The sequence below is a fragment of the Monodelphis domestica genome, chromosome 8, assembly GCF_027887165.1.
Source record: "Monodelphis domestica isolate mMonDom1 chromosome 8, mMonDom1.pri, whole genome shotgun sequence".
In the NCBI taxonomy this organism is placed as follows: Eukaryota; Metazoa; Chordata; class Mammalia; order Didelphimorphia; family Didelphidae; genus Monodelphis; species Monodelphis domestica.
Window position 1 is genome coordinate 202,243,095 of NC_077234.1, and position 24,077 is coordinate 202,267,171.

Here is a 24,077-nt window from a genome sequence, read left to right on the forward strand (position 1 = left end):
TAATGAAGGAATTTCTTTATGAATATGAATGAATTAAATATTAATAATGAGGGAATATTTTATTTTGTACTGTGTTCTAAAAAGCCTCAGTGGCTTATGAAGGTCTATATAGTAAATGGGTACTTTTCATTTTATAATAATGACCTTATTTTTACTTAATTATAGGTTAAGATATACAAATAATAATGGAGCAATGTGTTTTTCCTTATTAAGAGTGATATAGCTGCCAGTGGTTGGAGTTGCAGTTTCATTTGTTATATATTGTAAAATGAAAGAAATGGAAAACTTCTTTTTGAACTAATATTAATCTTAAAAAAACATAATCATAACAATTTATTATTTTCAAAGCAGATAGAGTTCCTGATGTACCAGATGCATCACTATTGGAGAATCAGGATTCTGCACAGACAAATGGAATTGACTCTGTTTTGTCCAAGGCTGAAATTGCATCTTGTAGTTATGAAGCCAGGTATGTGGAAGTGAGATGTAATGTAGACTATATGGAAAAATGGATTGATGAAGATGATGATGTATTCAATAGTATGTTTACCTCAAAGCATACCATACTTTGACCATAGCATCTTCCTTCACCCTCCCAATGACCAGGGCAAGCCAAGACTAGACAAGTTAAGACTAGAACTAGACAACAAATATGTTCTTTTGTCTTTTTTTTTTCTGCGTCCATCCTAAATAACTTCCCATTGGAATGTAGGAGTAAAGAAGATTAGCAGTGACCTCCTGGAGTTGTTTTGAGGATAAATGAGATAATATTTGTAAAACACTACAACCTTTGAAGTATTATTTAAATGGTGACCATTATCAAAGAATCAGTCTTAGAAAAAGTGAGCTTTTCCTGTATGGACAAAATACTGGATATGATGTCGTGAAGACCTGAGTTCACATCCTACCCCTAACTTTTTAGTTGTGGATCTTTGGACACATCACAGAACCTTACTCTACATTCAGCAGATCTGGGTTCACATCTTAACCTCTTAACCTTACTACCTGTGTAACCTTGGGCAGATCACTTATTCTCCCTGGGCTTCAGTTTTCTCACCTGTAAAAAAGTGTATTGATCCATTCATGTGTGAGGTCATTTTTATCTCTAGATGCATGTTCTTAGGATCCTCCTGAATGTCATCTTCATGATCTATAAAATAAGGATAATAAAACCAGCATAGTACTACAGTATTGTGCTGTGAAGTGTACTGTGTTTGCAGTGAGCAATTGTGCTATATCTGTGCCATACTGCCTGTGTGATGTTAGGGAAACCACTTACCTTCTGTGCCTCCATTTTCTCTTCTGTAAAAGAAAGGAATTTGCATACTTATCCTCTGAATTCTACCACACACTAAATTTCTGATTTTATAAAGGTTAAAAATAAAATATCTGTAAAACACTTTAGGAACCTTGAAGTAATGTGCGTATCAAATGTTATTGCTATTTGACACTTTTTGATTGTGTTACCTTGGGCAAATCACTTCCTCTCTCCTTATCCCTGACAGCTCACATAAGACTTGTTATTAGCGAGATTCAGATTTGCAATTGTAGAGAAATATCATCCTAGATCTAGTTCCTTACCCTCCCATCCCCAACTCCCCAAAAGCCAAGCTTAAAGACTGTAATGATTATTTATTATTTTATGTAGGTCTTGCTTTTGTTACTATTGAGTGGAAGCACATTAATCTTGCATTATTTATATCTTTCAACCTTGAGTCTAATTAATAAGAATATTCAGTTTAGTTTGCACAAAAAGAACACCACCCCAATAATGTTACCAACTTGTAAGTTGCTTTCGGAAATAGTTATTTTAAGGAGCAAAAAAAAATGTGTATAAACATGTACAGAAGAATGAATATTATTTCACTTCTTAAGCAGAAAACCCTCAAATGGTCATGTTACATTTGTAATCTCTTGTTGCTTTCCTTCCCTTGACAAAGGTCTTATTTCTAGGCCTCTTTTTAATGTTAAGCATATGTGGTATGGGTTTATAAAATAATGTAATTTAATAAAATAATCAAAGGACAATACATAACGACTTACAGACAGTAAATATTTGTTGGATTGCAAACATGTCTAATCAATCTGAATGATAATGCTAGATATTTTTAAATGTTGTATTATAGATATCTTATTAACAAATAATCAAGGAACAACTTTCTATTCTGCCTGGGATGGATGCTGTTATACAGTCTTATGTATTTTTAGTAGTCATTGAGCACTGATGTACACCTCCCCTTCATACTACCCTTATTCTGATGCATGGAAGAAATGGCCTTGGGTTCAGCAGAGCTATGATAGCTGTGGACAAGTTTTGACAGGTTATCCCGTACTGGTAAGGCTTTGTGTATGGTCCTGGTAACCAACTATATGTCTGCTTTCTGAGATCCAGTCTAGTCAGGTACAGAAGGGCTACCTATTTGGTGATGAATTCTCTGTCCACAGTAGTTCTTGAGGCAAAAAATAGAACAAAACAACCCCCAAGTAATATGTTGCTACCCTTTCGTTTTTGCAGTGAGAAAGCCAAAACATATTGAGAATCACATTAATTTAAAATCATCTGTAGATATAAAGTTAATTTGTGATTCTCTAAATGCAAGTTATTTGTCAGTGACCGGCAAGTAAATAAACTTTTGGAGCAACTGAAATATATCAGTTTTGACCTTCTTAATATAAATCAAATCAGAAGAGAAAAGGAAGTTTGGAGCGAAATATGTTCTCTTTGCATAGCCACGGAAAGTTGAGAGTTTTTGCTGCGTATCCATAGGCAACAAGAAATTTCATTTAATGGGTCTTGATGAGTATTTGAAAAAAGGCCATCATGAAGAAAATTTCAGTTTATTTACCAACCTCTGTTGCAAATGAACAGCAAGTAGAGAAAACTCAATAAGCGCTCTACAACCTAAATCATTGCATACTTTAATTCTCAATTATTTTGTTGAAGTCGTTCTCAAAACTTTTTAGTCTCAGTATCCCTTTACATGCCTAAAAATTATTGAGAACCCTCCCCCAAAATTTATACCAATATTTACTATATCAGAATTGAAAAATAATGTTATTATGAAACTTAATTTTATTTCACAGACCTATCTACTACCCCCTGGGTCCCCTGACCACACTTCAAGATTTGCTGGTTGAATGTAAATAAAGCTGGCATTCAGAAGATTGAGAAATATATGTTAGAAAATGATCAGCAATTGGAAATGTAAAGGACCAAGAATTTATAGTAATGTACAGAATCCTCATACCTCTCCTACCCTTAATGGGAAGTGTATAGAGAATTGGACTCGAAGTCAGGAAGATTCATCTTCCTGAGTTCAAATCTGTTCTTAGGCAATTAATGGATGGATGAACCTGGACATGTGTCTTATGATTTTGTTGGCCTCAGTTTCTTCATCTGTAAAATGAGCTGTAAAAGGAAATGGCGAACCACTCTGGTATCTTTGTTAAGAAAACTCTCAAATGGTATCACAAAGAGTCAGATAACAGCTGAAACAATCAAAAAACATCAAAACATTTGCCTGAATACCTTTTTATGGTTATAGATGGCAGGCATGGGACTTGAAAAACACTTAATAAAACCAGTCCCCTAAACTTAAGTTGGCTATAATTAATTGGAAGTAACTGGTTACCAGTTGGAGTCATTTATTAATCTGTTGTCTCTCTATAGATTGACTTTCATAGAGAAGTTAAAAATCATGAGCAAACTATAATAAAAATGAAAAGTAAGTTGTATAATTGAGGCAGTTCCAACTTGATCTTTTTAAATATGCTATTGATACTAAGAAATGGGCACTATATAAAATAAAATACCATGACTGATACTAGCAATATTTCTGAAATAAAATTAACTAACAAATCAATTGCCACAATGTGGAAACCAAAAGAACCTAGAAATGAACTTGGCCTACTCTTGTTGGACAAAGATGAGATGCTGGGGTAACTAGAGTATAAATTGTTTGTATAGTTCTGTGGAGGAAGATGGAGATTGATTATTATTGCCTCATACAACATAACCAGTGAAGATAAATACAGGTCTATAGAGCAGCTTGGAAAAGATAATAAGATCATAGATTTAGAGGGGAAAGGGATCTTAGAGCCCATATAGATCATAGACCTCTTGTTTTTTCCCTCTGAGGGGAAACCTGAGGCTTAGAGGGGGATTAGTGACTTATTTAGGGTCCAGTTAAGTCAAATTGTGCTAAGGGCATTTGGAGAGAAAGGGGAATTGGAATAAACTTTAGAAAAATAATTGAAAAAAATCTGAATGTCAAGCCATCACTTTACATGTGCTTCATAAGAAAGCAAAAATGGCATTAAATAAACTAAGATGAAAGAACAGTTGAATTAAACCCAAAGAGGAGCATAATGCCAGAAGCAACATGATATTGAGAACCTCGCAAGAGGGTGTTGTGGGGGGGGGAGGGGGTGAGTTGGGATCAATTCTCACAATAATAGAAGATCTCAAATAACGTAAACCTATTATTATAGGTAAAGGTGATCTCTACAAAATCTCCAAGATTATTCTATACACCTTTACTGTGGACTTCTCTTACAAAGAGAGGAAGAGGCTGACATTTTACAAAGCAATGCTCTATAGTAGGCAAAGACTATAATCACAAAATTGATAGTATCAGGAAATGCAGAATTTTACCAGTTCATTTCCATTTTTTAAAAGTATTTGAATTAATAATTTAAAATGCTAATTTAAAGACTTTTTTCCAAGATATTTCCCATGATAAGACCTACATGGATTGATACAGAGTGTCTCAGTGGTACCATGATCCAGGATAGTTCTTAGGGACTTACCACCAAAAAAAAAATGTTGAAAAAACTCCAAATTCTTGAGTTTTCATTGACTACCCTATGACTTGGAATGCCTTCCCCCCACCCCCACCTCCTGGTTTTCCTGTATTGCTTCAAGATTTAGTTCAAGTTCTACCTCCTGAAAGAGGCCATTCCTAGTTCTACAACCTCTTGTTTACCCCAGAGATTATCTTCCACTTACATTGTATATATCCTGTCTACATATATGTAGTTGTAGTCCCCTTAGAATATAACCTCTTTGCCATTTGCTGCTTTAGTGCAGTGCCCTGTGTGCTTGACAAACTGGTATCCTCACAATATTAAAAGATAAAGAAAATACCTTTACTATGTAGCATGGACTCACTTTGTAAGATTTATTGGGGGAACATGGACAAGAATTGCATAGGCTATGGAGGAATGGGCAAGCTCACTGGTATTTTGGAGCAATTATCCATATCAGTAGAATAGTAGCATTCATGGTCTCCATTCCCTTTGAAGCAGAAATTGAGGAAGCCAAAGAAAGACCTTCCCTTCTTGGTATAATTTTAGCAAAAATCAAATGTTCTCATCATACTTAATATCTGGTTCAGGAATTCCTATTATATACCAAAGACAGGAGAGGAGTATATTTATCCTGCAAGAGTAGTAATGAAAATCTTTAGTTAATCTGATTTTCTACATTAACTTTACATTCCTAATAATATCCTTTAATACTGAAGTTGACTTTTAACAGTTCTAACTCTATTCACTTTAAGATTTAGTCTTCACTGAATATGTTTTATGATGCCTTTGTTTTCCATCAGAATCTGTAGTTGTCAAGCTGGGTACCAACTTGTTTCCTAAAAACTCTAAAGGGATGATAACATGTTAGTTACAAAGATAATCTAAGAAGTCATTAAAATGTGGGATATAATCGTGTAATGGTAAGGAGTGTACTCAGAATCAGAAACTAGCTTCCTAGATTTGAATACTGGGTCAAATGCATAATAACTTTGTGATCGATCACTTTAACTCATCTACCAAAAGAAACAATACCTACTCTACTTATCTCTCAGTATTGTTATGAGGAACCGAGGGGATTCTAAGTGTCTTTTCCTCCCCTATACCTTTGGGAGGTTTGTATTAAGCATCTTGCTTCTGATTAATAGTTTATTTATTAACCGTTTGACCTAAATACCTCACTTATTGAGGAAATAAACAAGAATTTGGTTTACTTGGAATTGTCTTTATAAAGAACGAACTTTCAACATTTTATAGGATCCTTTCAGAGAATGTACCTACCTGCCCTTTGGCACTTCTCCTTCCCCTTCTTTCATTCTCCCTACCCCAGTCCGAACAAGATTTTCCTCATTGATTTTATTTTTGCTCACTTCAGTATTTTACATCACTTATCCTATTACGACCTAGTGACTTTTCAGGTTTTATGTCTTGATTTTGACATCTGGTGCTCCTATAGTCTTTAATTGTGTCTATACCTATACATATGTGAATTAGATATACATACAAACTCAAGAGTATATTATTTTGACATACTGTGGAGCTTGTTATTTAAAGAAATTCTGTGGCAAATGCTTTTTATGAAGTGAGTCTTTATCCCTGTAATTTCTATTTCAGCAATACTTCCAATTTATTTGGCATCAGTAGAGAATGTTTGGCTTAAATTTTCCAAATAACTGATATATAACTATTTCTGATGAAAAAAGATCTTTATAAAGGCAAGAGACTATCTCTACTATATTTCATAAATAATTTAGTGCAGTGAACAAAATTTGACCTTAATGATTTTGAATCCTATCATTGAGGTGTTTTCTCACCTTCTTTGCTGGGACTTCTATTATTGTGCCTATCCTTTTTAGGTCTTTTATACTTTGCTGTTTTGAATAAATAAAACTATTATAATCATGTATAAAGTAAAATTCATTGAGATCTGAATTTTCTAGGTCTCTTATCAACTCAGATCATTTTCTTGAAATAATGTACACCTACAGATGGAATTTATTATTTGTAACTTTTTTAGTAACTGTCTCTTAATATACACATATATTAACCTTTAATTATATTTGTACGTAAATTCATAGCATTTTGAAAACTTTGTTCCTATTTGTAACTTAAATTTTTTTGGTTCCTTGTAAAGTAATGTAATGAAGATTTTTGCTTATTATGTACACTTTCATGTTTATTGGTTTTTTTGTGGCAGATGCTCCAAATACTGAAAAGTATAGGGCTACATTTAGGTATTAAGCATTTAGTTAGAATTTAAGTTTGCTATTTTCTTTGAGTTTCTCGAAATTCCAGATCATTAAGAGTGATGCTCTAACATACATAAACACTTTGGAGTCACTTTTAGAGTGTGTAACTAGTCCATTTCATATCTTTATCATAAAGAATTGTTTTGTGTAGTTTCTTAATATTTTATGTCTTTGGAGGTGATAAATGTTGGTGAAAGTCTTTGGGAGAGAAATTCTTTGACAGTAAATCCCTACTCTTTAGTTTTGATCCCAATAGTAATTGGCAGCGTTGGCAAAGTATTGGCATGTGTGCTGGCCCCAGCATGGGGGAAGCTGCTCCATTCCCCTTCTAACCAGAACCCAAAGGACATTTTCTGCATGCCCTGCCCCTTTGTCCAGCTGCCCCAAATGAGCACTTCTTCTCTCCTCTCCTCTGGTATAATATAGGGGGCTCACAGGCAGCTGGAAGTTGCAATTTGTGCACATGAACTTGAAAACCTTCACCAAGGCTGGTAAATGGCATGTTAGCATCTTTGTGAAGGAGACAGCGGTCTGAGATTCAATGGAACTTGCCCTTCTCTACAAAATTTTCAAAATTTCAAACCAATTTCTAAATGTCCAACTTATCTTAAAATGTATTACAAGTATATATTTCTTTTATTCTATACATTTAACAGATCTGAATAATTTTATAGTTTAAAAAATGTAAAGAATAAGATAAATTCTCAGATGCTTCTAGTGTGAGCATTTGCTAGTGTATATTTGTTATAATTTCTTATTTTCTAAATTAGGTGTGAATGGGAAGAAGGTAAGCCATATATAAAGTAGTAATAAAAAAATATTAAAGGGTTACGGTCATTGAAGCTTTTTTTTTTCTTCAAGATGCACAGGAAAAAAAATAAAGGTGGTCAAAAAGAATCACAGAATAACATAACAGCTTTGAAAGTTGTATGTAAAGTACTCTTTCCCCATTCTACTATGCATTAGAAATGCTTGTTTTACTTGTTAAGAATTTTTTAAAATGTAAAAAATAGATCACCCAATAGTACAGAATTGTCAGGTAATTTTATTAATACCTAATTTTGACTACTTGGAGTAGGTATTAACCTTTCTAAGTCTAAGTTAATGGCCTGAGGAAAATATTAAAGGCATTGGGGGGTATTTTTAGTTAAGAAATATTTAGCATAACTTATTGTACTTACTTTTTAGACAAGTTGGTATAAAAAATGGAATGTTTTTTGGTCAAGCCAAACAACTCTGTCCAAATCTTCAAGCTGTTCCATATGATTTCCATGCATACAAAGAAGTTGCTCGGACAATGTATGAAACATTAGCAAGGTAATGTGTCTAAGTACAATTTTATTTTTAGATGTCTTTATTTGAATTTCTTCTTTACTGTTTTTAATATTGACAATGGCCTAACAAATCAGAAAGATTTGCCATCCATTTCAGCAATCTTTCCTTCTTACCTTATATTTATCTCTTAGAGTTTTCTAATTTAATTTTTTAAGGAAAAAAGTGTAAATGTAATGTAATAATAAATTTTAACAATATTTAATAGAATTTTGACTTATAAATGAGTCAGCTATGTATAACAGCAATTTTAAATAATTCAAATATATATTTAGTAATTTCCTACCAATTTAAATGTGAATTTTGAAATTAATTTTTCAAAAATTTGATTTTTAAATGAACCTTAAAGATCATAAAGTGTATTTTTGCACCAAATGCTAAAATCCATTCACACTATCCATAGCAAATAGTCATCCAATCTCTACTTTAGCCATTCTAGTTAAATGGCACTGAACTCAGTTTGTCAGCAAGCATTTATTAAGCAACTTTTGTGTGCCAGGCAACATACTAGAGTTTTGGGATATTAATAAGAACAGTGAAACATTTTTTCTTTAAGAGTTTACATTTTAATGGGGGGGAAATAACAGAATAATTATGAATGTGTACAAGTTATGGAGGGCACTACAAGTTGTAGGGAATATTTCATTTATTTGAGCTGAGTCTTTAAATAAGCCAAATTCTAGAGGAAGGGCATTGTAGGCTTGAGGGCCATCCAGTGCAATGGGTCAGTCAAGAAATGGAGGATCATGTTTGAAGAATAGAAAAATGACTCTTTTTGCTGAATTGTAGATTGGCAACAGGAAGAACTTTGCCTGTCTAACTTTAAATCACTTGTTTTAGAATCCTGCCTTGTTTATTGTTTGTTTGTTTTTTAACCCTTGCCTTCCATCTTGAAATCAATACAGAATGGTAGGCAGAAAGGGCTAGGCAATAGGGGTCAAGTGACTTACCCAGAGTCACACAGCTGGGAAGTGTCTCAGACCAGATTCGAACCCAGGACCTCCCATCTCTAGGCCTGGCTCTCAATCCACTGAGCTACCCAGCTGCCCCCTGCATGACAGTTCTTTAAGAAATTTATTACTATATTTGTATTAGGAAAAATTTAAAGATTTATAAAATATAGTATGACTTTTTGAGGTTCAAATTATTATCATTCTGAGCTACCTAGAGGTTATAGTGAATAAAGAATTTCTGTGAACATTTTCTTGGAGTGATGAGGGGAGAAGTGGTAAATTCTAGTAGACAACAAATTATTTGTTTTTCTGAGCAATGCTATACTACATATTTTACTATTATATTCTATGTTTTTACCTTTCTTGTAATGTTTGTTTCTGTTATATATGTTTCACTCAAAATCCTTTAGTTACTCATATTCACACGGCTCCAAGAGTATGCTTAACATGGCAAAACTTTGGGGGGGATTATTAATTGCTGCTAATACATTGGAATTTAAAGAAACTATTTTAAAATATAAGAGAATGCTTTCAAAAATAACTTCAATTATAATAGTATAGAAGGATTCTACATAGTAAATCCTTAAGTTAAAAATATTTAGTGTGATAATCTTTTTTGATATTTTAAACTTTTACAGTAAAAAAAATCAGTACACTTTAGTGTACTTTATTTGTACATTTGTACAAAAAAAAGACTTTATTTGCAACAAATTTTTTTTTCTGACAAATGGCAAGCTATTCCTGAGGACTTACTATCTTTTACTTTGTGTTGCTAGCTATACTCATAACATTGAAGCTGTCAGTTGTGATGAAGCACTAGTAGATATCACTGAAATCCTTGCAGAGACCAGACTTACTCCTGATGAATTTGCAAATGCAATCCGAACTGAAATCAAAGACCAGACTAAATGTGCTGCTTCTGTTGGGATGGGTCAGTATCTTATGCAATTTATTTTAGATAGCATATTTTAGAATGTTGCTTCTTGTTATTTAATCCATTACTATCACCTGAATTTTTTTCAAATTAATTGCTTTTTGGCCAGTTTGTATATTTGCTATGTCAATTTTTTTTTCCACCAGACTAATTGGAACTTTACATGTATCCATATTAAATTTCATCTTATTAGATTTGTCCAGATATTCTAGCCTGCTAAGATTTTTTTGCTCCAAACTTAATCCTTGGCTATTCTACCTAGCTTTTTGTTAGCTTTATATATTACCATTTTATAATTTGACAAATTATATAATGATTTTATTTAAGTCAGTGATAAGCATGGTACAGAACAAAGGATCAATTATAGTTTATACTGTATTAATGATCACTCTTTGTGTCTGATCATTAATTTGTTCTAAATGCACCTAATTGAACTATAGTGTAGTCTATATCTCTTTGATTTATTCCATTTGATGTAAGGAACGTGGAATAATCTGAAATCTTGCTTGAAATACTTTTCAACTCTGTAAATAAATAAAAACATCCTATCTGGACATTTCCTACTGGCAACCAGAGTTCCTGACTTTCATTGGGTCTAGGTGATGGGAATTCTTTTTTTTTCCCACATAAAAGTAGTTATTTTATACATTATTCATTACTAGAACAATATGTGCAACTACAACATGATACACATGCTGAATGGAATAGATTTTAACAAATGTTTCACCCTCTCCCCTCTATTTGCTCACATGACTTGGTATAATTTAAAATAATAATTATTTATGTCTATATGCCACATTACAGTTTGCTAGATACTTCATATATATATTTGACCCATACTATAATCCTGAGATAGATATTACAAACATCCCCCTTGTACAAACTTGAGGAAATGAGACATTAAATGACTCGTCCATGTTCAGAGGGAGGATTTTCACTCAGGTCTTTCTTAATAAGTTCAGCTCTTGATGTTTGACAATAATAATTAAACTGATTGAGTAGGAGTGCATTCCTATAATTCCTGAGACCAGTGGATCTCTTGAGGTTGGGAGTTCCAAAGAATAGTGGGACTAAAGCTAATGAGATGTATGCAGTAGCTCCAGCACAAATATGGTCAGTTTCTAGACATAGAGAGTTCTCTAGGCTACTTAAGGAGGGATAAACTGACCTAAATTGGAAACAGATATGGTCAAAATTTAGGTTGTTGATAAGCAACAGGATCTATCCCATAAGTGGCTATTGCAGTGGGCAAGACAGGGATATCTAATCTTCCTCTCCCTTGTCCCACCCAAATAAATTAATGATGATAGTAATTGAAAAATCAGAAATATAATAGAAGATCAAAATCTAATGGATCTTGGCTGATGAAATCTAGACTTCAGTAAGATTTCTTTTAATATTTTTGAGGTATTAAAAAATCTCTCTTTGTATTGCCATGAATGCAGTTGGTTTACCTCAGATGAGGTATTCAACATTCCTGATAGTTTTCAGTGTTCTTAACAATCGGTATTTATTAAGTCACTGTTATAGTTGCCTGCAGAGATAGGGGATTGTAGGAGAAAATAACAAAAACTGTAGTGGATTTGTATAAAGCCAATTTCATGCCTTTTGACTTTATAGGTTCCAATATTCTGCTGGCCAGAATGGCAACAAGGAAAGCCAAACCAGATGGACAATATCACTTAAAGCCAGAGGAAGTAGATGATTTTATCAGAGGACAGCTAGTTACTAGTTTGCCAGGTATATTCAAATTATTTTGCTCCCACCCACCCTTTTCCCATGCAAATGCTATTGTAATCACATGTTGAGGGCGGGAATTGTGTTATTTGGGGATAATAGCTCAGTGACTAGTCTCTTAAATGTATCATATTGAATTTTTATTACAAAGAAACATCAGGGGTTTTGTATATGCATGTACTTGTACTTGTTTATTATTATCTTCTACTTGCTGGCCCAAGAATCCATATATTTGAATTGTTTAAAGTCATTCATTATTTTATTTATTTGTTTGTTTATTTATTAAAACCCAAACCCTTACCTTCTGTCTTAGAATCAATAATGTATATTGGGTCTAAGGCAGAAGAGCAGCAAGGGCTAGGCAATGGGGATTAAGGCTCTGGCTCTCTTATCTACTGAGCCTCCTGGCTGGCCCCACAATGTTATGAAAAAAATTTCCTCTAATTAGTAAGTTCCCTCTCTTAAATTAAATAACATGTTTGAGAAGTTTCTTATTATGCACTTGGAGGTATCATTTTGTTCATCAGATATGCAGATTAATATTTTAGGAATTTATATAATCCTTAAAGAAAGATGTTGGCCAAGATCACCCCAATTTTTTTAATTCAAAAGATAATTTAGGTACATAATGTAAAAGTTATGTAATTTAGCTCTCCGTTTACAGTGTTTCTTTTTACTATTTTTCTAAATTAAAATCCTTACTGTCTGTCTTAAAATCAAGAGCAGTAAGGCTAGGTAATTCAGGTTATGCCCAAGGTCACACAGCTAGGAAATGTCCAAGACTGGATTTGAATCCAGGACTTCCCATCTCTAGACTTGGCCCTCTATCCACTGAGCCACCCCAGCTGTCCCTAGAATATTTCCTTCATATCTTACATTTGCTGTAATTTGTATTTGGATAAATGATTTTTTTAAAATGCCAGTTGTGCTTATTCATAGTGATTTCTTTGAATAATTTAGTCTTAGCAGATTTAATAAAATTCTATTTAAATTCCTCCTGTTCTAGGAGTTGGTCGAACAATGGAATCCAAATTAGCATCTTTGGGAATTAAAACTTGTGGGGACCTGCAATATATAACCATGTCAAAACTACAGAAAGAATTTGGCCCAAAGACAGGACAGATGCTTTATAGGTTCTGTCGTGGTTTGGATGATAGACCTGTTCGAACAGAAAAAGAAAGAAAATCTGTCTCAGCTGAGATCAACTATGGAATAAGGTTTACCCAGGTATCTGAGGCCATTGATTTTATAGTAATAAATGTATCTTTTATATTTATATTCTTTATATCTAACTAATGCTTAGTGACTACACTGCTTAACCAAGCTCATTATTCCTTTTTAGCTATAAGGCTAGGGTTTCATAAACTTATACAAAGAAGTCTTAAAAACTTCTTATATTTCTCTGAGGCCTGATTTTTAAATAATATAATTTGAACTAAAAGGAACATTAAGAAGTCTTTAAGCAAAGTTCCTTCATTTGATAGGTAGAGAAATTGAGGCTTGTGGAAGTTAAGTAACTTGGATGTGGTCCCACAAATAATAAGTAGAATACTGTGATTTCTTGAATTGTAGCCTTTTTTCTATCACATCATGGCTTTTATCTTTTTTTATGGTCAAACAGTCAAAAAGCATTCATTAAGTGTCTGCTAGGTGCTAGGTACTAAATTCTGCATATCCAAAGACAAAAACGAAACATTAGCTAGGTATGTGTACAGTAAAGTAACCTTACAGGAGAAGAAAGAAGTTGTCAGTCACTTGAGGTGTCTCAAAGGAAAGCATATATTTCAGGAGACAGAGGTAAGCTCGGAAAAGATTCCAAGCATAGAGGATAAAGATAGCCAGCTAAGAGCAGTGGAAACGGGAGATGAAATGCCCCACGTGAAGAACAGCAAAGGTAGTTGGATAAGACCGTAGAGTACATGCAGGGCAGTAACATGTAAGAAGACTGATTAGTTACAAAAGAACCAAGTTGTGAGGAGCCTTAACACCGAGTAGAAGAGTTTCTATTTGATCCTGGAGGTGAAAGAGAGCCATGGAGCGTATTGAATTGGGGAGGTAAGTGGTATTAAACTTGTGCTTTTTGAAACTTTGGCACCTGTGTTGACGGTGGCTTGGAGAGTGAGGGAGATGAGGCAGGGAATCCAATAAGGAGGCTCTTCTCTCTCAGTAGGGCCAGAGGAAAGTGATGGAGTGGATGTACCGAACCCACTGCAGACCTCCACAATACTATAGAAAACATCAGACTGAATTCTGATGGGGGGGGGGGGGACAAGAAAAAGTGTCATTTTTATAGCACAGACAGCTTAGGGAGACAGAGAATTCTGGAGACCTCGTGAGTAAGGGCCCAGGCAGGGACGGGGGGTATCAGAAGCAGAAGCATTCTAGCCCTCAGAAAGAAGATGGGGGCAAGACAAAACATTGGTGTAGGAACGAGGCACAAGAGAAAATCCCAGAGTATCCCTGAAGTAAAATGCAGGATTCTCACTAGCAGTTCTGTCACCCATTGACTGGTTCCAGGTTGTGGATTTAAGGTGGGGAGGAGCAGTCATGAAGGATTCTGGGCACATCCCAACTGGGTACTGAGCAAGAAACAAGGTCTGGAAACCTTGGGGTAAATGGGGCTCTAATCCTAGTGCCCTAAACTACCAAAAGGGAACCCAGCAGCTTAGATGCTTTGAAACTGCAGGGTTTCCCAGTGAGCTAACAGTGACTGAGTCTAGCAGTGGTAGATTGACACTTAACCACATGTAAGACAAAGCTCTTAAACCTGGGACAGCTCAGACCAAGAGAGCAGTGAACAGACTTCTACATCACACAATTTTGAAAGCAGTGGAAACTTTCATATACCCAGACTGAGCTGTAAAAGCAGCAAACGGCCATGCATTCCCTCTTCTGCCTGAAGAAGTAAGTAGAGCCCAATCCTAGCATAAATTCCAAAGTCAAGAATTAGGCTGTATAAATCATCAAATAAAAATAGGAATCAGACCCTTGAAGAGCTACTGTGGTGATAAGAGAAGCTCAAGGCACAAACACAGAAGATGTTAACTTGAAAATAACAACATGTAAAGCTGCCCCCAAAAATGCAGATTGGAGACACACACTCTAACAAAAATTTCTGAAATAGTTAATATATACTCTAAAGTAGTTTAAAATGTTCTAAAAATGACTTTAAAACCAAATGGTACCTCTAAAGGAAAAATGAAAAGGAAACAGTTTGATAAGTCCCTGAAAATTAGAATTGGTCAAATGGAAACTTAATGACTCCAAGAGATCTGAAAATATTTTAAAAGCCAAAAAACTGAAAAAATAGAGAATAAAACTGAAATATCTTGTAGGGGAAATAACTGACTATAAAATAAATTGAGGAAAGATCTTGTAGGGGAAATAACTGACTATAAAATAAATTGAGGAAAGATCATTTAAAAATCACTAGACTATCTAAAAGTCCTAAAAAAATTCCATCATGTTTAAAGAATTTTGAAAAATTTCCAAAATCTAATAGACATAAAAGAAAATTGACTAGATATCTAAGAACCAGAGGGAAAAGTAGATATTGAGAGAATTCATGTCGCCTCCTGAAAGAAATTCCCAAATAAAATCTATCAGGAATAGTACAACCAAAATCCAGAGCTCCCCTAGATCAAGGAGAAAATACTATAAGAAATCACAAAGAATTTAGGTACAAAGAAGGCAAAGAATCACAAAATCAAGCAGCCATGGCATTAAATAAAGGAATGGAGAGTTTGAACTATGGTATTCTAGAAAGCAAAAGAATTAGTCTTACAACCAAAGACTATGTACTCAGCAAAACTTGAGTGTAATCCTAAACGAAGGATCTTTAATGGAATAGAAGACTTTCATGTATTCCTATTGAAAACTATAATTGAATAGAAAATTTGACATTCCAGAAAAACAACAAAAAGTAAATATGGGTGAGACATCATAAAGATCCAAACAAGATTATTGTTTCTATTCTTACATGCAGAAATGATATTTGTAATGCTTCAGAAATTATCCCAAGGGATCAGGAGGGTTTGAGGATGATTCTGTTATATTTGAATGATCTCAGGTGAGGAATAGAATAAGGGAGGAAAAGAATGCAACAGGAGAAGGGGGGGGGGGGGGAATGGAGAAATGTATCTTATATAAATAGGATACCCAAGGAAGCATTTGTATAACAGAAGAAGGGGGGTGTGAGAGGGAGTAAGAAACACTTGAACCTTATTCTTCATCTGAACCGATAAAGGACGGGAAAATTCACATGCACAATTGGTGCAGAAATCCTTCTTACCTGCTAGGGGAGTAGGAGGGAAAGGGTCTGGGGGGAAAGAGGGATTAGTGATTATTCACTAATAATAATGGGGGTGATAGAAGGAAGACAGAAGTCCGGAGCAAAATGCTGTGAAAGAAGAAGGAACAGGGCAAAAATAATTAGGAGCAAAAATGACAGAGAGGAAAACACAGCATTCATAACTGTCAATGGTTTGAATTTAACCACAAAAAGGCTGCTAGGTGACTAAACAGAAAACCAGGTCTGGAGATAGAAGGTCCTGGGTTCAAATCTAGCCCAAGGCACTTGCTAGCTGTGACCCTAGGTAAATCACTTAACCTCCATTGCTTAGTCCTTACTGCTCTTCTGCCTTAGAACTCCAATACATAGAATTGATTCTAAGATGGAATATACGGGTTGGGTTGTTTTTTAAGGGGGGGAAAGGGCTAGCAAAATAAATTAGAAACCAGAATTTGACAATATTTTGTTACACAAGAAATATATTTGAAACAAAAATATACAAAGTTAAAATGAGGCTGGAACAGAATTTTTTTTTTCTTTAAGTTGAAAAAAAGGCATGGGGTGGCAATTTTGATCTCTGACAAAGCAAAGGTAAAAAATAGATTGGATTCTAAAAGATAAAAAAGCATTTTTCTAAATGGAACTATAGACAGTGAATAAATATCATGTGTCATGTATGGGGTGTGCAGGGAAGACTTGATGCCTCTAGTGTAAAGGCTTGCTTAGCCCTCTTCAGGGCTGCTCATCCACCTTTGGTGTCTGCCTGTCTCCCAACTCTCATCTGTGGCTCTAAGAAGCTTGTACCATGTGCAGCAGTTGCACTCCAGTAAAACCATCTGGGCAGACCGGCTAAATCAGGTTGAGAGTACTTGGCAGAACTCAAAGGCTTAGGGGGGTGTCTACTCCAAACATAGGAAGATTTTCCATAGCAGAGTGGGCAGATGAGAACAGTTTGCTCCAATAACCATGAAGGTGGCTGAAGCAGGCACTTTGGAACACCTAGAGCTTAGACAGATGTCAAAGACACCAAGGCTGTCCATTGCGTCCCAGGCCATCACCAGTCCTCTTGATTTCTATCTTGCCATTAGACTTCAGTGATACTGGAAGAGAAAAGGAGACTGATGACTTTGTGCTGTACACAAAGAAAGATACCACCCTGTGATGTCATTTGTATTCCTCAAAACAAAGGACGACCAACAACACCAATATCTAATATTTATGTACCAAATAACAGCATCCAAAGTCTTAAAGGACATGGTAAATGACTTACAGAAGCAAATTGTAAACTATAATAGTGGAAGGTCAATGTTTACCCTCTGAAACCTAGATAAATCTAACTATAAACAAGAAAGTAATTAATGAAATTAATAGAATTTTAGAAAAGTTTAAGATTTTAATAGACCTTTGAAGAGTATTAAAATTAAATTAGAAGTATATATTTCTAAGCTGTACCTGACACCACAAAAATTGAAAAAGCAAGTGTAGAAAAGCAGAAATAGAAAATGCATCCTTTTAACATCAGTTACAATAAAATTACATTTAATAATCTTTGAAGCGTAGATTAAAAATTAACTGGGAACTGAATAAATTCTAAGGAAAGGATAGATAAAAGAACAAATTCTAGAAACAGTCAATTTCACTATAGATGACAGCAATGAGACAACATTGCAAAATTTTGGATAGTGCCAACTCTATTTCAAATTTTATATCTTAAAACTTATCCATAATAGAAGAGATCAGTGGGTCACAATGGATTGAGAGTACAGATTGAAGCATATTTTCTCCTTTTTCTTTTTTGGGGCACGGCTTAATGCAAAAATTAACTTTGTATTACAATACTTATTGGTAATGGTTTTCATTTTTTCCACTTGTCTTCTCAATGAGTTGAAAAGGGGGAAGAGAAAATTGGGGACTAAAAATAAAATTCGATTTAAAATCAATTGTACTCTTTACTTTTCAGATAAGCAATAATTTAACTCAAAAACAGTAAATGATTTGTACAAAGTCTTCCTCCTCAGTTAGAAGTGCTAGAACTTAAATCCAAGTTCTTTGATTACAGAATCAGTGATTCTGAACAGCACACTGTCTACATACAAATAGGAGTTATCGTTATTTCTCCTATTAAGGAAGTAGTGGCAAAAATAATTGAGAAAAATCATGTAGAGTTTTGGAATGTGTATTTCATATGAAAGTGCCCTATCTTCTGTGACTTCTGTATGAATCCAATTTGTCACGTCTCACTCTCAAAACTCATCTTTTAATCTTGCAAAGAAAGCTCTAGTGATAGGTGAATTTGTATGGACATTTTCTCAAAATGAGGAAAGTTATCTGAGCACCACACAGGAATATCAAATATGGGTAAATGAGTGAATTTTTTAAATGACATTTATGAAGTAATAATTGTAGATAGTTGAAAGTTGACTGTCATAAATCAGTAAATACCAAAAAGTAAATGGAAGAAAAAAGTCCCCTGTGAGGCATAATTTTCCTTTGTGATGATAGTTATTTATAGTTTAAATACGATAAATAGATATCTTTACTATTAAGCATCAAAAATTTCAACGTTAGCAGAAATTTGAAGTTGTACCTAAGAATTTTGTTATTTTCCTTAGCCAAAGGAAGCAGAAGCTTTTCTTCTGAGTCTTTCAGAAGAGATTCAGCGAAGACTAGAAGCTGCTGGCATGAAGGGTAAACGACTAACTCTGAAAATCATGGTCCGGAAAGCTGGAGCTCCTGTAGAAACGGCTAAGTTTGGAGGTCATGGAATCTGTGACAATATTGCCAGGTAGGTCTCTTCAAAAATGATTATTCATGTTAATTATTTTATGATAGCAAACATTGAAGTAGAGCCTTCATGAATCCCAGTCTGTAAAGAAAAAAACCAAATTGATTATTTGTGTTACTGTCTTATATACCACTCCAAAAGCAGTCCTCATTTTGCTTGACACTTCACCAATTAAATTCACTTCTTTAAAGTCAACCTGTGTCCTAATCTGTTCTGCACAGGTTTCTTCCAACATCCAGGCTTAATGATAATAATGATAGATCAATGGATTTGCACTTCCTTCTGAAATCTAAGATGTTTCTTAACCTATTTTATTGTAGTTTAAAAAGATAAGAATTATACTAAAAAGAACTTTGTAAGTAATGTGATATTCATAAATACAATTTAATATGATTAATTTTCTTGGCAGTCTTGTTTGATTTATATATGCTTTAAGAGAATTTTCTTCTGAACAATAAAACAACACTGTAAAATATTGCAGTTTAAAAAGTTGTGCATGTGTGGTCTGATTAACCATTTATATTACACAAATTCTCACAAAAATTGTCATTTAAAGTTAAGAATTCAGGTCTTTGATCAGAAATTTTAATTCTCTATTATACTTTTTTGTGTGAAAATTTTAATACATTTTCTCATAACAAAACATTGCCCTGAGTGTGAAAACTGCTTTTTGTTTGTATTGTGCTACTACCTTTTGTCTTCATATTACTCATTTTCCAACAATTTATTATCTCCACCTCCCCTACTCAGTAAAACTTCCCGTCACAAAACTTGGAAGATTTGTTAAACAGAATCTGAAGCTTTTGCAGAGTGAATAATGGTTTCTTGTTCTGCTTCAGTAATATTTTATTACACTCATACAGTATTTTATTTAACCATACTTCAGTCAGTAGATGGGTTTTTCTTCTGATCTTGGTTACCTCAAAGAATGTTGACATGAACTTTGATTATATATGGGATTTTTCTTTTTTTTCCTTCACATTGTAGAAGTTTATGCTCCAATATGAAATTTTGAAATCTGGGCTACAAAGTAAAAACTAAAGTTTTTAGTACCCAAGAATAAAAAGGATTTGGACTTCTGAACTATGGCTTGACATAGCAGGTAGTATAGGCTATGGCCCAGGAATGGAATCAAACTACTTAGAACCATTAGAAGTATTTTCCTGAGATTCTTGTAAACTTATAAGAACTTAAACTCAGCATGGATAGGAAGAAAAAAACAGCTGAGTCAATATCAATAGAAGGATCAGTAATTTACAGGAGGCATAATGCAAGAAGAGAGCTGAGGTGAAATTTAGGTGGCTCAGTGGCTTAAGAGAATGCTTGGAGATGGAAAGTCCTGGGTTCAAATTTGACCCCAGATACTTCCTAGCTGTGTGACCCTGCACAAGTCATTTAATCTCCATTGCCTACTCTTAACTGCTCTTCTGTCTTGAAACCAATATACACATTGATCCTAAGAAAGAAGAGGATGGTTGTTGGTTTTTTGTTTGTTGGTTTTTATTTTTTATTTTATTTGGTCAATTTCAAACATTATTCCTTGGTTACAAAAATCATATTCTATTCCTCCCTCCCCTCCCTCCACCCTTCCCATTGCTGATGCACAATTCCACTGGGTATTACATGTGTTCTTGATCAGAACCCATTTCCATGTTGTTGATGTTTGCTTTAGGATGTTCATTTAGAGTCTACATCCCCAACTATATCCCCCGACCCATGTAATCAAACAGTTGTTTTTCTTCTGTGTTTCTACTCCCACAGTGTTTCCTCTGAATGTGGATAGTGTTCTTTCCCATAGATTCCTTTGAGTTGTTCAGGATCACTGCATTGCCACTAAAGGAGATGTCCATTACGTTCGATTGTACCACAGTGTATCCGTCTCTGGCACAATGTTCTCCTGGTTCTGCTCCTCTCGCTCTGCATCACTTCCTGGAGGTTGTTCAGTCTCCATGGAATTCCTCCACTTTATTATTCCTTTGAGCATCACCGACATATACCACAATTTGTTCAGCCATTCCCCAATTGAAGGGCATCCCCTCATTTTCCAATTTTTGGCCACCTTGACAAAGGGTGTAGCTATGAATATTCTTGTACAAGTCTTTTTCCTTATCTCTTTGGGGTACAAACCCAGTAGTGCTATAGCTGGATCAAAGGGCAGACAGTCTTTTATCACCCTTTGGGCATAGTTCCAAATTGCCCTCCAGAATGGTTCAATCAATTCACAGCTCTACCAGGAATGCATTAATGTCCCAGCTTTGCCACATCCCCTCCAGCATTCATTACTTTCTGTTGCTGTCATGTTAGCCAATCTGCTAGGTGTGAGGTGATACCTCAGAGTTGTTTTGATTTGCATTTCTCTGATTATAAGATATTTAGAACACTTTTTCATGTGATTATTAATAGTTTTGATTTCTTTAACTGAAAATTGCCTATTCATGTCCCTTGCCATTTATCAATTGGAGAATGGCTTGATTTTTTTGTACAATTGGTTTATTTCTTTGTAATTTTGAGTAATTAGACCTTTGTCAGAGGTTTTTGTTGTGAAGATTCTTTCACAATTGGATAAAAACTTTTTAAATTTGATGTAATAAAAATTATTTATTTTACATTTTGTGACTTTTTCTAAGTCTTGCTTGTTTTTAAAATCTTTCCTTTCCCAAAGGTCTGACATGCATACTATTCTGTGTTCACCTAATTTACTTATAGTTTCCTTCTTTTTATTCAGGTCATTCACCAATTCTGAGTTTATCTTGGTGTAGGGTGTGAGATGTTGATCCAAACCTAATCTCTCCCACACTGTCTTCCAATTTTCCCGGCAATTTTTATCAAATAGTGGGTTTTGGTCCCCAAAACTGGGATCTTTGTGTTTGTCATAGACTGTCTTGCTGAGGTCATTTACCCCAAGTCTATTCTGCTGATCCTCCTTTCTGTCTCTTAGCCAGAACCATATTGTTTTGATGACCACTGCTTTATAGTAGAGTTTGAGATCTGGGACTGCAAGTTGCATTTCCGTTGCATTTTTTTTTCATGATTTCCCTGGATATCCTTGATCTTTTGTTCTTCCAAATGAACTTTGTTAAGGTTTTTTTCTAATTCAGTAAAAAAGTTTTTTGGTAGTTCAATGGGTATGGTACTAAATAAGTAAATAAGTTTGCATAGGACTGTCATTTTTATCATGTTAGCTCGTCCTACCCATGAGCAGTTAATGTTCTTCTAATTGTTTAGATCTAGTTTTAATTATGTGGAAAGTGTTTTGTAGTTGTGTTCATATAGTTCCTGTTTTTGTCTTGTCAGATAGATCCCTAAGCATTTTATATTGTCTAGGGTGATTTTAAATGGAATTTCTCTTTCTAATTCTTGATGCTGAAATAGGTTGGAGATATATAGAAATGCTGATGACTTATGTGGGTTTATTTTGTATCCTGCAACTTTGCTAAAGTTGTTGATTATTTTAATTAGCTTTTTGTTTGATTCTCTGAGATTCTTTAAGTAGACCATCATATCATCTGCAAAGAGTGATCACTTGGTCTCCTCATTGCCAATTTTAATACCTGCATTTTCTTTCTTCTCTAATTGCTACTGCTAGTGTTTCTAGTACAATGTTAAATAATAGAGGTGATAATGGGCATCCTTGTTTCACTCCTGATCTTATGGGGAAGTCTTCTAGTTTTTCCCCCATTGCAGATAGTGTTTGCTGATGGTTTTAGATATATACTATTTATTATGTTTAGGAAAGACCCTTCTATTCCTATACTTTCTGGTGTTTTCAATAGGAATGGGTGTTGTATTTTGTCGAAGGCTTTTTCTGCATCTATTGCGATAATCATGTGATTTTTGTCAGTTTGTTGATATGGTCAGTTATATGGATGGTTTTCCTGATATTGAACCATCCTTGCATTCCTGGTATGAATCCCACCTGATCATAGTGAATAATTCTCCTGATGACTTGCTGGAGTCTTTTTGTATGTATCCTATTTAAGATTTTTGCATCTATGTTTAGTAAGGTCTGAACATTGGTCTGTAGTTTTCTTTCTCTGTTGTTCACCTGTCTGGCTTTGGAATTAATACCATATTTGTGTAATAAAAGAAATTTTGTAGAACTCCCTCTTTGCTTATTATGTCAAATAGTTTATATAATATCGGGATTAGCTGTTCTTTGAATGTTTGATAGAATTCACTTGTGAATCCATCAGGGAGTTCTTTGATAGCTTGTTCAATTTCTTTTTCTGACATAGGGTTGTTTAGGTATTCTGTTTCTTTTCTTAATCTAGGCAATTTATATTTTTGTAAATATTCATTCATAACACCTAGTTTGGCCTATTTATTGCCATATAATTGGTCAAAATAGTTTTTAATGATTGCCTTAATTTCCTCTTCATTAGAGGTGAGGTCTCCTTTTTCTTCTATGATACTATTAATTTGGTTTTCTTCTTTCCTTTTTTACATTAGATTCGCCAGTACTTTGTCTATTTTGTTTGTTTTTTCAAAATACAGTTCTTTCACTTTCAATTTTATCAATTTCTTCCTTAATTTTTAGGATCTTTACTTCTGGGGATTTTTAATTTATTCATTTTCAAGTTTTTGATTTGCATGTCCAATTCATTGACCTCTGCCCTCCCAAATTTGTTAATATATGAACTCAAGGATATAAATCCTCCCTCTCCCCCCCCCCCCCCGAGTACTGCTTTGGCTGCATCCCATAGATTTTGAAAGGATGTCTCATCATCATCATCATTTTCTTCAGTGAAATTATTGTTTCTATGGTTTGTTTTTTAACTAGTAGATTTTGGAGAATCATATTATTTAATTTCCAATTAATTTTTGATTTGGCTCTCCATGTACCCTTACTGATCATTATTTTTATTGTGTTATGGTCTGAAAAGGTTGCATTTATTATTTCTGCTTTTCTGCATGTTTTTGCCACCTTTTTATGACCTAGAACATGGTCTTATCTTTTTGAATGTGCCATATGCTACTGAAAACTTATATT

The 24,077-nt window shown here is 34.3% G+C and overlaps 1 protein-coding gene across 4 annotated transcripts in view; it reads left to right on the forward strand.

Moving 5' to 3' along the window:
* The window catches only part of REV1 (REV1 DNA directed polymerase), a 118,615-nt gene that overhangs the window by 75,756 nt on the left and 18,782 nt on the right, over positions 1–24,077 (forward strand). For 2 of the 4 annotated variants that reach the window (XM_007501123.3, XM_056808277.1), the window contains 6 exons: positions 349–469; positions 8,244–8,372; positions 10,117–10,271; positions 11,895–12,014; positions 13,018–13,238; positions 18,915–19,087. In XM_007501123.3, coding sequence (XP_007501185.2) covers positions 349–469; positions 8,244–8,372; positions 10,117–10,271; positions 11,895–12,014; positions 13,018–13,238; positions 18,915–19,087 — 919 coding nt within the window. The remainder of the gene's footprint in view (positions 1–348; positions 470–8,243; positions 8,373–10,116; positions 10,272–11,894; positions 12,015–13,017; positions 13,239–18,914; positions 19,088–24,077) is intronic. The other 2 variants (XM_007501124.3, XM_016424865.2) reach the window with 1 other exon arrangement.